General features: G+C 42.1%; 1 protein-coding gene across 1 annotated transcript; it reads right to left on the bottom strand.

Annotated features, from left to right (window-relative positions):
* Positions 1-8,649: 8,649 nt before the first annotated feature.
* LOC111861967 (cell division cycle 5-like protein) lies at positions 8,650-11,034 on the bottom strand. The gene has a single exon (XM_033750524.1). The coding sequence runs from the start codon at positions 11,032-11,034 to the stop codon at positions 8,650-8,652; it is 2,385 nt and encodes a 794-aa protein (XP_033606415.1).
* Positions 11,035-15,336: the final 4,302 nt, after the last annotated feature.

Genomic DNA, 15,336 nt, shown 5'->3' with positions numbered 1-15,336 from the left:
TTTCATAATAAATACTTTTATTTTCTTATATGCCAATCACAATTTTTGAGTGCATAGAATTTTCCTTAATTTGTGACATGTTATTTGCTTTAACAGAGTTGCTGAACACTATGTTTGAAATCTGAAATACTTTCTAGTTCTGAGTTCATGGCTCTAAATGCCAGTGTTTAGTAACACATGTTGCTAACCCATGAAGAATTCCCAACCTCAGGAAACAATAAGTAGTGTTCTATTTGTAAATCAACGCCATTCATTTCTCAAGTTTGCTTAATTTTAGTTATTATTTCACATTTATTTTAAGGACAAAATTAATCATGTGTTTATTACTGAACCTTTTAAAACTCATTGGTGATATACATACTACCTGCAGGTCATTCCACGTGAAATCATCCAGAGAGGTCGCTCACCATTTAAAAAAAAATTATATTTTGTACACTTATTTATACATATTTTCATACTACAAAAATATTTAAAAAAAATTGTAATCCGCCCGGTGGTTCTCCCGGTACAGGCATTTTTATAATGCGAAGAAACGCGTTTTCGGCTGAAATGGAGGTTTGCGTTATCTTCCATATCTCGATAACTATTGAAGCTACAGACTCCAATAAAAACGCAATTTATTCCTCATGATATGAACTACAAATCATGTTATTATAAGTTCTTACTCAGCTCACTTTCTCTAGGTGTAATTAAGTTTGAAACTTACCTAGCGATTTTTGGAAAAACGCTATTTTTCACCTTCAAAAACCAATGGGAGGGGGAAGGTATCAGATCTGTGGTTTCTACCCTTTGTTGTTACCTGCATGGGGAATATAATTACGTAGTTTTGAATCCCGTGCCTAGTTTCAAAAATTTTCCAGGAGCTTCCAAACTTTGCTCTGGGCCCAAAATCGACCATTTTTAACATCTCATATCTCCGGAGGAGAAGCTCCGAAAATTTTGAAATTCTTAGCAAATAATGCTCTACTCCAGAGTAACTTGGAGAATAAATTACAATTTTGACATTAAAATAAGAGCGAAGTTGTGGGCAGTTTGATTTTTACCAAGAAAATTAATACATCGATAATTGGCATCCAATGGTATTGGTGGTTCTTTATTCGGTATAAAATACAAGAGATCTATGTTTTGTCATTAAAATCATTTTCAGGCCTGTACTTACTGCTCGGAATGACACGTTATCAACACTTGGTTTTAGCTGGCTATAAACGTGGATGTAGGTCTCTTATTGCGCGCCTCGTGTGTTTTGACATCTGAACCCAAACTTCTGTAATCGTGATGTTAGTGTTGGGCTGCTTCTTCAGCAGCTTTATGTATGGGTGAAGCATTCACGTGAATGTTGTCTCGAACTGTAAGTCAGTGTATGTTCAGCAACTGTAGATCTTTCATGTGTATCGAGCTCGGTGTTCTCCAAGTCGAAAGTAAAAACTTTTTGAAATGGAATGTTCTATAGGTATTGTCACACGTGAAGAGTGTCGTAAGACTACGTATGGTGCCGTCAACAAACAGTTAACGCTTGTGAGTGAAAAACTGTTTTAAAGTTAAGATTGGGTGAATGCGATTTGAGTTCCGTATGCAAGCATCATGAGATTAAGTATTCTGTTAAATACAATCACCTGTTTGGAAATATTTGTTGTGACCCGCTAAAAGTGCACAAACGAACCATTAAGAAAGGTTTACGTGAAATGTCATTAGAACATGTGAAGAAAGAAAATAATTTTCCGGTAGCTCTAGTACCGGGTAAATCCTTGTGTCCTAATTGTTACACAAAGATTTTTGTTCTTAAAGAAACCGTGTGGGGGCAGTAGTGGTTCTGGAAGGGACGAGTTTGCACCTATGCAAGAAAATCTGGCAGAATTAGGAGTATGTTCGGCTCTAGATATTTCTCCTATGGCTAAAATTATGAAGATGAATACAGAGAAAAGGCCCGCTGTTTTATCAAAAACATGTAGAAGTATATCCTACTCTCTTCGAAGGAAATTAGCGAGTTCATTTTTAGACGACTCGATGGATCTTGATTCAGATGAACAAATACCTTCCTTTGAATTAAGTGAGGAGTATGATTTGTTGATTAACAAATTAAAGGAGAAATGTTTAATCTCAAGCAAAGAAGAAAAAATTAAAATCATTAGCTTATTGCCAACTTCGTGGTCATGACAGAAGATAAGTCAAGAATTTCAAGTTTGTGAGCACTTGGTTAGAATTACTCGAGCTCTTCAACAGATGCGAGGGATCCTTCCGGATTTAGGCAAAAGGCGGGGCCAGACAGTTAGTGAAGAAACAATTCAGGCTGTCACGGAATTTTATGAAAACAATAAAAATAGTAGGATCTGCCCTGGAAAAATGATTGTGTGAGTGTTAACGTGGGAGGTATCAAATAGCATATGCAGAAACGGCTGATACTATGCAATTTGAAGGAACTTTACGTTCACTTTAAGAATACTCAACCTGAACACAAAATTGGTTTCTCCAAATTTTGTGCACTTCGACCGAAGTGGTGTATCATTGCTGGTGCATCGAGGACTCACCCCGTTTGTGTGTGTGCAGCTACCACGAAAATGTTTAGCTGATGCTAGAGGGAGCAAAATTGAATTCGGACTACAAGGATTTATTACATGTAAAGGTTTGTGACATCGAAAGTTATAAGTGCATGAGTAATGAATGCGCAGACTGCCCTGGAGAAGAAATTCTGATGCAATTGCTATCAGCTGAATCAGAGAGCATGCCCGATCAAATAGTCTGCAAACAATGGGTCAACACAGACAGAGGTAACATGATCTATATAATGAAAAGTTACAGTGAATTCTGCGAATCTCTAATTGAAAAACTGACAAAACTGAAAAAAACATCACTACGTGGCTAAAATTCAGTCGCAGTATTTGAAAGAAACGAGGGAAAGCCTGGACGAAACACAGTGCCTCGTTCTTGCAGATTTTGCAGAAAACTATTCGTTTCTCGTTCAAGACGAGATTCAAAGTTTCTACTAGGTAAATCAACAGGCTACATTTGACCCATTTGTGTATTACTACAAGGCGGACAATATAACAAAATGCCGAAACTTGTGTATAATCAGTGATCATGCGAAGCACGATACAGCCACAGTTTATGTGTTCCAAAAATATCTTATCGCCGATATAAAAGAAAATGTGCCTTCAGTCAGGAAAGTTATTTATTTCAGGGATGGCGCTGGAAGCCGATATAAGACCAAAAAGAATCTTTCCAATTTATGTCATCACTATGACGACTCCGCACTTGAAGCAGAATGGAACTTTGCCACCTCGTACGGGAAGAATAGCTGTGGCGGTATTGGCAGCACCACGAAGAGGCAAGCATCGAAAGCCAGTCTTCAAAGAACTAATTTTAATCAAATCATGTGCCCGCTAGAACTGTACAAATTCTGCACAGAAAATATCCCAGGGATAGTTAACTTTTTTGTGCTAACAGTGGAAGTTGCAAGAAATGAAATCATTTTAAAAAACATGTTCCAAAAGTGCAAAACTGTGCTCCACACAAGAGAAAAACACCGGGTCGTCCATCTGGAGGAAAACAATGTCAGGTGTCATAAAACATCCAACTCCGATGATTTCGAAGACATCGTGATAGTGGACACTTACTGAACTACGTGTACTTTCAAACAAACTGGAAAATTTTCATCGGAGTACACAAAGAACTAATACTACTGGATGCAGGTAAGCCAATTATCGAGGTTTTGATTTTTTTTTGGTAAAAATCAAAGTGCCAACAACTTCGCTCTTATTTGAATATCAAAGTTGTAATTTTATCTCCAAGTTACTCTAGAATAGAGCATTATTTTCTACGAATTTCAAAATTTTCGGAGCTTTTCCACCGGAGATATGAGATGTTAAAAATGGTCGATTTTGGGCCCAGGGCAAAGTTTGAAATCTCCTGGAAAATTTTGGAAAATAGATACGGGGTTAAAAACTACGTGATCATATTTCCCATGTAGATAACAACAAAAGGTAGAAACCACAGATCTGATACTTTCCCCTTCCCATTGGTTTTTGAAGGTCAAAAATAGCGTTTTTCCCAAAATCGCTAGGTGAGTTTCAAGCTTAATTACACCTAGAGAAAGTGAGCTGAGTAAGAACTTGTAATAACATGATTTGTAGTCCATATCATGAGGAACAAATTACGTTTTTGTTTGAGTCTGTAGCTTCAATAATTATCGAGATATTGAAGATAACGCAAACCTCCATTTCAGCCGAAAACGCGTTTTTTCGCATTATAAAAACGCCTGTACCAGGAGAACCGGGCGGATTACAATTTTTTTAAATATTTTTGTAGTATGAAAATATGTATAAATAACTGTACAAAATATATTTTTTTTAAATGGTGAGCGACACATCTGGATGATTTCACGCGGAACGACCCCTGCTTCAACATTTGGAAAACTTACAATTTGCCCACAGATTGCATATTTATCTGCATAGACAGAAGGCATTTTCTTACACAGCAGGTCGGTCAAGGCTTCAACCGTAGTGTCCCAGTGGTTGGTGGACTGGCAGTGTTTTGGAGTATAGTAATATTTTTTGTGACTTATAAATTATTGCAGTTTCTGAAGTTAATTTCTGGAACCTGCTGATGAACTGCAAGTATCCAGATCTCTTCTTAACGGTACACTTAGGGGCCCTCCTGTTTTACAGCATTAACTAATTAGTCTCTATAATAGAGATATGGCATGTTTACTGTGAGAGAGAGTCTGGATGCTGAACTGTTATTCACACAAAATTTCATGCCTCACGATTGTATCATTTATACATGTTAATAGCGTCAATTTTTGATAAAATAGCATATGTGCCACATGTATTCCAGGTACTACTCAATATTGTTCCAATAGATTCGCCATTTTTACATATTTGTCACAACCCAGTCATTCAGCCATGGACTTGGACAGACCGCCTTTTAGCCAGTGTGTTTTAGAATATATTGTAATTATGTGGATTCATATTCTGGGCAGCCCGGTATGTCCAAAAGCACATATTGACAGCGCTTTAAAGGCTTACGTATGCTACACTGATCTCCCGTTGTTCGTCATGCTGTCAGTCACACAAGTGTCTGAGAGGAGCTTACATGGTGACGCAAATACGTAATATGACTGTTCACTAAATAATGCATTGCAGTGGGTCTTTGTTAAAGCAATGATCCTTTCCGAAGATATCTCACACGAGCGTTCAGGAGGGTATTAGGTACGAATAAATTAATTCTTTCTTATAATGGAACAAGTGTTTTGATACAAGAGCGGATTTAGGAACTAAAAATAGAGATCATTGGCAATCTAGATGCGCTGAATATCAAAATAAGGACTTCAGAAGGTCTTTTACTTGAAGACCTGGATAAACTTTATATCCAATGAAGGATGAACTGAACAATACATGTAACTCACCTGTAAAAGGTAAAAGGTAAAACCATTACTCGAACAGGTGGTGGAGACCCATAGGTTTGTGAGAAAGTGAGGCTCCCACATTTTATCGACAATCAGCTCTTAGACGGCGGTTGAAATTATAGAAGGAAAACTTGAAAGAAAGCAGTTTGGGAGATCTAGTTGTAGAAAGGTTGATAATATGGAAATGGATTTTAAAGAAACAGGAAGTGCGGTTTTGGACTAATTTCATCTGGCTCAGGATAGGAATCAATATTATACATCCATCTACGCCTAGGTCTCCAAAATCGTTTTTCTCTCATGTTTTCCTGCTAGAATTGTGTACTGTGAAAGATCTTCAAAATGCCGAAATATTTTTTAAAGTCGTTGATATCTGCAGTTGATAACAATATGGCTGCAGTACAAAATATAGATTTGGATAGTTGCATGCGATGGTGTATGTTTCTGTAGAGTATTATTAAAGTTTGCCCTTGAGTTCAGAAATTATGAGGACCCACGCAGAAGCAACTTTTTGGCTAGGATAGGGATAAATATTGCGTTTCTTACAGAGAACGGAACTTATGTGACGTTATAATTTCATTTTCGCAATGAAACAAAATTTGATGTTAAAATTTGATTTTAAACAGGATCGATATTTACCTTCTGTACATAAGCCGATCACAGTGACAGCGAGGTCTAAGGCGTGAACTGTCTTCGCCCTCTCGAACGTTGGGTCGTGGGTTCGAATCCCACTCAAGGCATGGATGTCTGTATTGTACTCGTATGTGTTTATTCTATGTTTGTGATGTTCTCTGTGTAGGCAGAGCCCTTGCGAAAGGCTGATCCCCCTTCCAAGGAGTCCTATCGACTGCGTATAAGTTCAAGAAACTGAAAATGCGGCCAAGACCAAACAAAGTTCTATAGTACCATACTTACTTACTTACTCATGGAGCTGAGCCCTTCTTGAGGAGCCGCCATTTCTGCAGCTACTCAAGAATTTCCCAGCATTTTATGGAACCCGAAGATTCATCACCGTGTTCACAAGAGCCCTCCACTGGTCTCTATCCTGAGCCAGATCTATCCAATCCATACCATCCCATCCTGTTTCTCTAAGATCCACTTCAATATTGTCCACCCACCTACGCCTTGGTCTTCCCTGTGGTCTCTTTCCTTCTGTCTTTCCCACCAATATCCTATAAGCATTCCTCGTCTCTCTAATTCGTTCTACATGACCTGCCCACCTCATCCTCCTTGACTTGATCATTCTAATTATACTTGGAGAAGAGTACAAGTTATAAAGCTCCTCATTATGCAGTTTTCTCCAACCTCCTGTCACTTCATCTCTCTTTGGTCCAAATATACTCCTCAACACCCTGATCTCAAACACCCTCAGTCTATGTTTCTCCCTTAATGTCAGAGACCAAGTTTCACACACATACTCAGCCACAGACAAAATTATAGTTTTGTATATTCTAATTTTTATGTTTTTGGACAACAGACAGAAAGACAAAAGGTTCTGGACTGAATGGTAGCGAGCATTACCAGAGTTCAGTCGCCTCTTAATTTCCTCCTGAATCAGGTTTCGATCTGTTATCTTTGTTCCCAAATATCTGAACTGTGCCACGTTTTCAAAACATCTGTTTCCTATCTTTATGTCATGATTTTGCCCTGCATTTTGGTGACGAGACAGTAACATATACTTAGTTTTCTCTGTGTTTACTTCTAGACCAACATCTTTACTTGCATCAGTTAAAGTTTGTGTGTTTTTCTTTATGGTATCTACATTATCACCCAGTAGATTTACATCATCGGGGTAGACCAACAGCTGATGTGTCCCGTTTAATTTCAGTCCCACCTTGTTTCCCTGAACCTTCCTAATTGCATATTCTAAGGCAAAGTTGAAAAGGAGTGGCGATAAAGCATCTCCTTGTTTTAGACCATTCTGGATAGGAAATTTATCAGACAAATGTTTACCTACACGGAGTTTACTATACGTTTCGTTTAAACACATTTTAATTAACCTAACTACTTTCATGGGTATCCCAAACTCTATCAGAATATTGTACAATACTTCCCTCCTAACTGAATCTAGGCTTTCTTGAGGTCTACGAATAGCTGATGTACTGTGTCATTGTACTCCCATTTTTCCTCCAATATCTGACGAATGCAAAAGATCTGATCTGTAGTTGATTTCTATAGTACCATATTATTATTATTATTATTATTATTGTCATCTTCACATTAGGACAAATAATATACTTCCTTTCAATGACGTGTGAACTATACGACAGTGCAGGTCAAATAGGTCAATTACCATTCAGCAGCGGTAGTAATAATTAAACACGTAATGATACTATTTCTTAACCAGGCGATGTAGTTTACATTCCTGTGTTATTATTTTCTTCTTGTCATCTACATACATTATGTTGTGATGTGGTCTGTTTTGATAATTAGACGCATGCCTGTCTTCCTCATGACATTACTACTTTATTATTAGAAACGTAAGCCTATGCGTCATCAGAGTGCAAGATACATGCATCTACCGATTACTAGGACCGCCAGACATGATGGCTGAAAGTCGGAATAGTGGAGAGAATAGATGCGGCCTTTGCTAGACAACGGCGCTAAATACTTTTCTGTGGCAACAGATACTGACACAATTTAAGAGTAGCTCTGCGAGTCATAGAAGACGTCAGAAAAGTAACCTGATACCCGGGGGGGGGTCGTGAAACAAGACCTCGAGGAGTGTATTCTTGTGACGTCACTTTATTGCTCAACACCATAACTACAATTCAACGTAACTATAACATAAATGTAGTTTTACAGTGGCTCCTTTTGTGTTAACAACTCTCGCTAGAACGTAGAACTGTCTGTCTCTTCAAGCTGGCTATCCAATGGCTTCTCTGTACACACACTGCCTTCTGTCGGCGCACACTGCAAACTGTCGGCTTCCACTGCTCTCGACACAACACACACTGCCACGCCCGGTCCTCAGCTGACTTCTTATACTGTTCCCTGTTGCCCTAGCCGCAGCAGCGTATGCTGTTATGTCAGAGCCGGAAGTGTTTACCGTCTCGTTGCCTAGCACAGCTCCTCTGCTGTTGCGTCACCGCGGGGAAGTGTTTACTGGCCTGTTGGCCTTAGCAGCAACTTCGAACTGTAATCTGGTACAAAACATTCACTTTGCAGTGGTAAGACAATGCAACTAAGGAAGCGATAAGCACAGTTAGGTGCCTCAAAATGTAACTCTTGCAGCCTACTAGGGTGAACATTCAGCGCTGTAACTGTTCCACTGTTTGCTGAAGCTCAGCAAACTTGGCCTGCAATGTCTTCTCTCGTTCAGTTTGCCTGCTAACGTCCTCTGTCAGGGACTCAAGTCTTCGTGGAATGGCAGCCATTTCCTGGCGCTGAAGGAAATTGAATGTCGACAGTTCAAGTTGTGCCTGCTCTATCTGCCCATACAAATCATCCAGTTGTTTTATAAGTGCGTGTGCCCGTGACTGGTAGCCTCCTGTAAGAATTGTCAGCTTATTTTCCATCTTGGCAGCCCTCTTTGCCTCACGTGTCATGCAGCCTCGGTTCTGCTCCAAGCGTTTTTTTTGTGACTCAATACGATCTTTCATACTAGCTAGGTCGGCACGTGTGTACCGATTTTGACTTGGCAGGAAGAGTACCTGTGCAAGACATTCCTCCCACACTTGAGTGTACGACTCCAAGGACAGGTCTCCATGCCCCATGCCTTGTTTTACTACTTCCATCTCTTGCTGTAATATTGCGTGTGCCTGGGCTAGTTGATGCTGGCTGTAGTTCTCAAAGGGATGCTGCTCAAGGTACGCTAAATGCTCTGCTTGGCTTGTCACTTGACCACGCTTCTTGGTTTCAGCTGGTATGACGGGTGGTGAATAGACTGCATCATAATGTAGCATTGTGATCATTTCTGTTTTTATCATTTCCTCAGCCTTCTGTAGTTCCGTGAGTGCGGGTTCTGTGTGAGGTGGACGCAGTACTGCCATATTGACTCCCACTGGTCGAGGCAAGTCCCGCTGAACTGGCTGGGAACGACTTTGCATCTCCAGTTCGCGTTTGGCCTTCAACTCAGCAAGGTTTCTGGTGTCCACATCTGCTTGGTCCTCTACAATGTTCGTAGTGTCTACTGGAGCTTCAATTTCTTCCTCAGAATCTGGGACAACTATCTCATAGTCATTCCTTGGGACAGGCAAAGAGTTCAACCCAGACCGAAGCTGCTCTTTTAACTGGCGCTGATAACTATGCATGGCTTGGGGTGTATCCCTCACATCCAACCCCTCTTCTGGATTAATGCTTAGTTTGTCACGAATGGGTGTAGGTGCGACAGCACCCCTACTGCCATCTATGTTTGGTGTATGGAAACCCCCACCAGCTGGAGGATGAAGTGCATCACTACGTTGGCTTCTGAATGAAGTTGCGAGCACTGTGTTTGGTGTGGTGACAATTTCCCGTTGTGGAGTCATGCATGAGAAGTCTGAGCTATGCAAGGGTGTATTCAATCCTCCTTTAAGAGGTGTGTCTACATGAGTGAGAGCTATCATGTTCTGAGATTCCTGCAAGATCCTATCTGCTGTGAGTGCCGGAGTACGGGGTGTTCGAGGGCCCCCTGCAGGGATCAGAGAATAATCAGCCAGCAGTGTATCTGAAGGCTGGTGTCCGCCTTCAGTAGCGACTTCTCGGGCTGCCTCACTCGCACGTCCCAGTTTCACCACCTGTTGCAGCTCCTGGTCCGATATCTGAGGTTCCGGTAAAACCAACTTGCTGCGCTTATTAGCTGGCTCTTGATTCTGCAGCATAGCCGTAGGAATATCATTCTCCTCCCGCTGCTTCAATTTCTGCTTGTCCTTACGACGCTCGCGCTCTTCCTTCACTGTTCTCAGCTCTCCATCAAGATGCTGCTGCCTAAGTCGGCTAAAATCAGGAGCTGCCGGCTCAAATGTCTCATTGCTAGTATCGTGAAATCCTGGTTGAGGGAGCTTTTCAAATGGGATTTCTGCATTATAGTCTAGCCCACGCTTCTTTTTCTTCCTAGGTTCCAACTCAATTCCAGCTGCTTGCAATTCTCTCCGTTTCTGTAAAGCTGCCAACCTACGTGCTGCTTCTAATTGCTTCTCCCTAGCTTTACGCTTTGCTTTCTTTCCCTGCGTATTGGCAAGTCGTGCACGTGCTTCAGACAACATCTCCAACTCATCTTCATCCATGTCCTTGGGATCTGGACGTGCAGGTTTTGTCTCTGGATTAGGGTCAATTTCCCCAGGCTTCAACTTGCGTGGGTCATCTGCAGCGTCCTCTCCATCCCCCTTCTTCTGTGCCTGATCTAGCAGGTACTCGTAACGTTCCAAACACTGTGCTGCTGTTCGTCCAACGATAGGTGCAAAGGATCTCCATTGGGTTGGCATCAATTTTGCTAGATGCAATAGTTTCTCGTCTTCTTCACGGCTCCACTCTGTTTTCTTTATACTTGGATCCAGCCATTCATACCAACGAGCTTTGCATTGCTTTGCTGACTTCCTATGTAGTAGTGATGCAATACGAGACCATTGGTTTTTCCCATATTTCATCACTGCTGCCTTCAAAACCTCATCCTCTGTATTCCTCCACACCCCACCTTTTATCATTATACGGGGCATGATTAGGCTTTCGGTTTTAAGCGATGGAACAAAAGGCACAAGCAAATCGCTTAAAATGAAGATTTAACACTCAAACACTATCTGTACATATACACTAACATACACGAACTCGTTAAGCTCTTTATCGCTCTTAATCTCACAAAGGTTCCCTGGTTTCTGCACCAAAAATGTCGTGAAACAAGATTCGAGGAGTGTAATCCTGCGATATCACTTTATTACTCTTCCACGTAACTACAACACGAAAGGTTTCACAATCGGTCCTTTCGTGTTAACAACTCTCACTAGAATCTCGAACTGTAGAACTGACTTCCCACTCAATGTATATTCTTATATAACCTAGTGTCGGACATATAGAAAACATGTCACTGTCCGTATTGTTGCAGGCTTTGAGCAGCAGCGGCTGTTTACTCGGCCGTTGCTAGGCAGCGAATGGTTTCTAGTTTGCGATTGGCTAACACACGATCCAATGTTGTTGTAGACATTACATAGCAACGACTGTTTACTCGTCGTTGCTGGGTAACTGTATCTGAGCTGTCACTATAACGATTCCGGGGTAACGTCGTTACACGCAACAACTAGTAAAGCAAACGCTATGCAGTCAAGGAATTAAAGGGGAAAGATGCCTCAATTCCTCACAGGGAGTATAAATGTGCCAACTTGTCAGTTGGGGGAGAGAAACATATGGCCATAAATCCCGTGGTACTCGAAAACAAAAATTGCTGTGCTGTTGAGAGCCAGCGAGCTCGTGTCGAAATTGCGGTGCAACAAACGTAGAGCCTAAAAAGAAATACCGACCCCTCCCTTCATCGAAGTGGGGGCCACACTTCACATGTCTAGGGAAGAACATAAATCTTGGTCGTAAATATCGACGAGACCTGAAGCCAAGAATGACTGTGCTGTCGAGGGTCAGCAGAAATTTAACCCACAGATTGAAGCCAGAGGGTCGATAGGCAATAGGAGGTCGGAGTCGGCTGTTAGTAGCCGCTGCCTAACAACGACTAGTGAACAGATAGAAGACTTTATACGTGCTGTATTTGTAATCATTCATTGATCTGTGGCTCTGCAGCCCTTTGTTGGACCTTGGCCGCTTTTCCAGTTTCTTAACCTATACACAGTCTGTAGGACTCCTTGGCCGGGGGATCAGCTCGTCTGCCCACAAAACAGCACAAACACAGAATAAATCAGACAGACGGCCATGCCTCAAGTGGGATTCGAACCCAGGATTCCAGTGTTCGAGCGGGCGAAGACAGTTTATGCCTTAGACCGCACGGTCTCTGTAGTCGGCTATAGTGATTGATAGAGTGTGTAAGTCAGTGAGGCTCTTATAGTTATTAGTAGTTACGAGTTATATGCGCAGCCGGTATAGCCCAGTCGATATAGAGACCGGCTACGGTTGGAAGACCGAGAGGTCGGAGTTCGAGTCCCGTTAGAGTCAAGAATCTTTTTCTCTACGTCGTCCAGACTATCTCTGGGGTCCACCCAACCTCCTATCCAATGCGTACTGGGGGCTTTTTCCCCAGGGGTAAAGCGACCAGGGCGTGAAACTGACCACTCACCTCCAACTAGTGCCAAGGTCAAGAAAATGTGGATCTGTAAGTTTACTCCCCCATACGCCTTCATGGCGTAGTGCTTAATTGGTTAAGCACAGACACAACTTTACCTAACATCAATAAAACCGTGTACATTCAAGTTATTCTTCCGTACATTCAACATGTGAGAATCTTAAATAGATGACGCTTCTTACCTTCAACTAAGTTAATTTTAGGTTGGTAAACCTGCTTCTATTCATTTTCCATATACACGCCTCCACTGATCTTGTTCTTACTGCCTGAAATTTCCTACTTCAGATGTTCCCTCTTTTCATTCTTGAAATGTCTAGCAGTAAAAGAATAATACACATTACGAGGTTGTTATTTGAATTCTACTGTATTGCCTCAAACATCCTCCTTTTCAAGAAGAGTTCTGTCTTCTTGGATATAACGCCGTTTAGTCTGTTGAAAGTCAACTAATGTTTCAGAGGAACATATTGTGGCGTATTGGCTCTATGCAGAAACTGTTGAGCCACAGAGTCCACGGGGCACGCGCACAACGTGAGAGTTGCGGATTGTATCGCCGCGTTGCTAGGCGACAAATCTGCAGACGCTTGGATGGCGCAACAGGAAGTTCGAGTGACGTCACATACACCCCCCACTCATCCCGTTACTGCGCGACGCTCGGTAAACACGCCTGACAACAATACCTGATATTTGTTGCCGAGCAGCACTGTGTTTTCTATGCGTATGTGGTTGGTGCCGAGCCTATATAAGGAGCAGAGAACACTATTCATCCAGTTTTGAGTACGAGTTACGAGTATTGAGTATTGAGGATGGAGTTTTTGGAGTACTTGGGAGTTCGTAGAAGACCTGTGAAGATTTCAAGGGTGATAAAGAAGACTTCATATGTGCGACGGTGCAGTGATACTGGAAGTGTAATTGGAAGATCTCATGTGCAATATCTGGACTGATTTTAAGTGTCAATTCCTGCGTGGAGATCCGTTGCTAGTGAACAACTAGTGGAAGAGAGATAATCCTAGTGCGTATGCAACGGCGAATAAACTGTATGTAAATCAGCGATAGCTCTGTGATTTGAGTGTAATTGAGAGTGCGTGTAACCAAGCTGTTAATAAATCCAATCACCCGAACTAGAACCCGTCATTTCGTCACGCGTACCCTCTACACGTGACAGTATCTTTTCCATCTTCATGGCAGAAGAATAAGCCAAGAAGGAAACCAGCATCAAAGGCATAAATCGCCAGGTACTGATTAATTTCCAGCACAGTTGATTGAATTAGGTATTGTCGCGTGTTGGGTATGTCACGTGACAAATAACTTCACGCCGTTCAGGGATGTAGCGAATATTTACCCTCCTTCGCTTTTACACTTGTACAATTCACAGTTATACGAGCTTAGTCTTACGCAATCCAGTATCTCAATTGCTGTTCAACTATCTCTCGGCGAATGCTGGGCTTCCACTCTCTTCAACGGAGACTGTCTCAAACTTCAGCTTATACTGGATACTGAATACTCATACTCAATACTAGTAACGCTCTCTCTCTAGTAACTGGCTCTCTGGTTCACGTCCAAGTCCAAGTCACATTGCGACGGACGGTCAGTCAGTCAATAGGTCTTGGTGTCGAGCCCCATCTGGGGCTCATGACCAGATATTTATTACTGTTTGGCATTTATGGTCTTGTTTTTGTGGGGTGCCCTCTCTGACGAGAGGACGGGTCTGCCTTTTGTATATGCTGCTGACACTTGCCAGTGCAGTTTTTCTCGGGTCTGAGTCCCTTGGGACTCGAGACCATATATTACTGTCTCAGCACAGACGAATACTTGTTATGTAGCTTCTGCACTGACCACACAGAAAACAGTAACGTGATAGCTACCACTGTTGCGTGACGTCGTGTTTACCGATTGCCTAGCAACAGTCGCTGCACAGCCTCCCCTGTTGCGTGACGTCACAGGATAGCGGTGAGTGGTGTTTACCGAGCGTCGCGTAGTGATGGAAGGAGTGGGGGTATGTGACGTCACTCGCGGAAATGCAGAGTGCACGTGACCCCTACTTCCTGTTGCGCCATCTACGTTACAGTATATTGTCACATGTCTGGAATCCAGAAGAGGTATTCCCATGGAAACGCTAGAACAGATCGCTGTATAGGAAGTAACAATAGCGGTATTGTAATCCCAACAGTGAGCCGTTGCGTAGAGAACGCCGGTTCTCCCCGGAGATGAGTCTCCACGGTTATAACGATGGTTCATTGCATAGCAGCGGCCGAGATTATAGAAAGGGGTTAGTTGAAACCTAGACGCCGTACGGTATAGATGAAGACAAATTTAAGACAGTCTTGGAATTGCCGCCATCAGAGATAGTTGAGATCCAACCACGGCCAAGGATAGTTGAGACGTCGTATTAGAATATTGGGCCAGAAGTCAGGCGATACTGCAACTGATAATAATTGTAGAGCGTGTGAGTGTAGAAGTGAAGCACAATAAAGATTCGCTAAATCCGAGACCCACGTGAAGTTATTTGTTGCGTGACATACCCCACGTGACAATATATTATATTCTGAATACGATTAAACCAAGCAAGAAACCGGCATGAAATAGAGCCCATGCTACCCAGGATAGTTCAGTCGGGTATAGCGACAGGCTGTTGGCCAGAGTTCGATTCCTAGAAGGGGAAAGATATTTTTCTCTACACCACAGCATCCAGACCGGCTTTGGGACCCACCCAGCCTCCTATCCAGTCGGTACTAGGAGTTAT

Source organism: Cryptotermes secundus, unplaced genomic scaffold, assembly GCF_002891405.2.
Source record: "Cryptotermes secundus unplaced genomic scaffold, Csec_1.0 scaffold181, whole genome shotgun sequence".
NCBI lineage: Eukaryota > Metazoa > Arthropoda > Insecta > Blattodea > Kalotermitidae > Cryptotermes > Cryptotermes secundus.
This window is presented reverse-complemented; position numbering and strand designations above follow the sequence as displayed.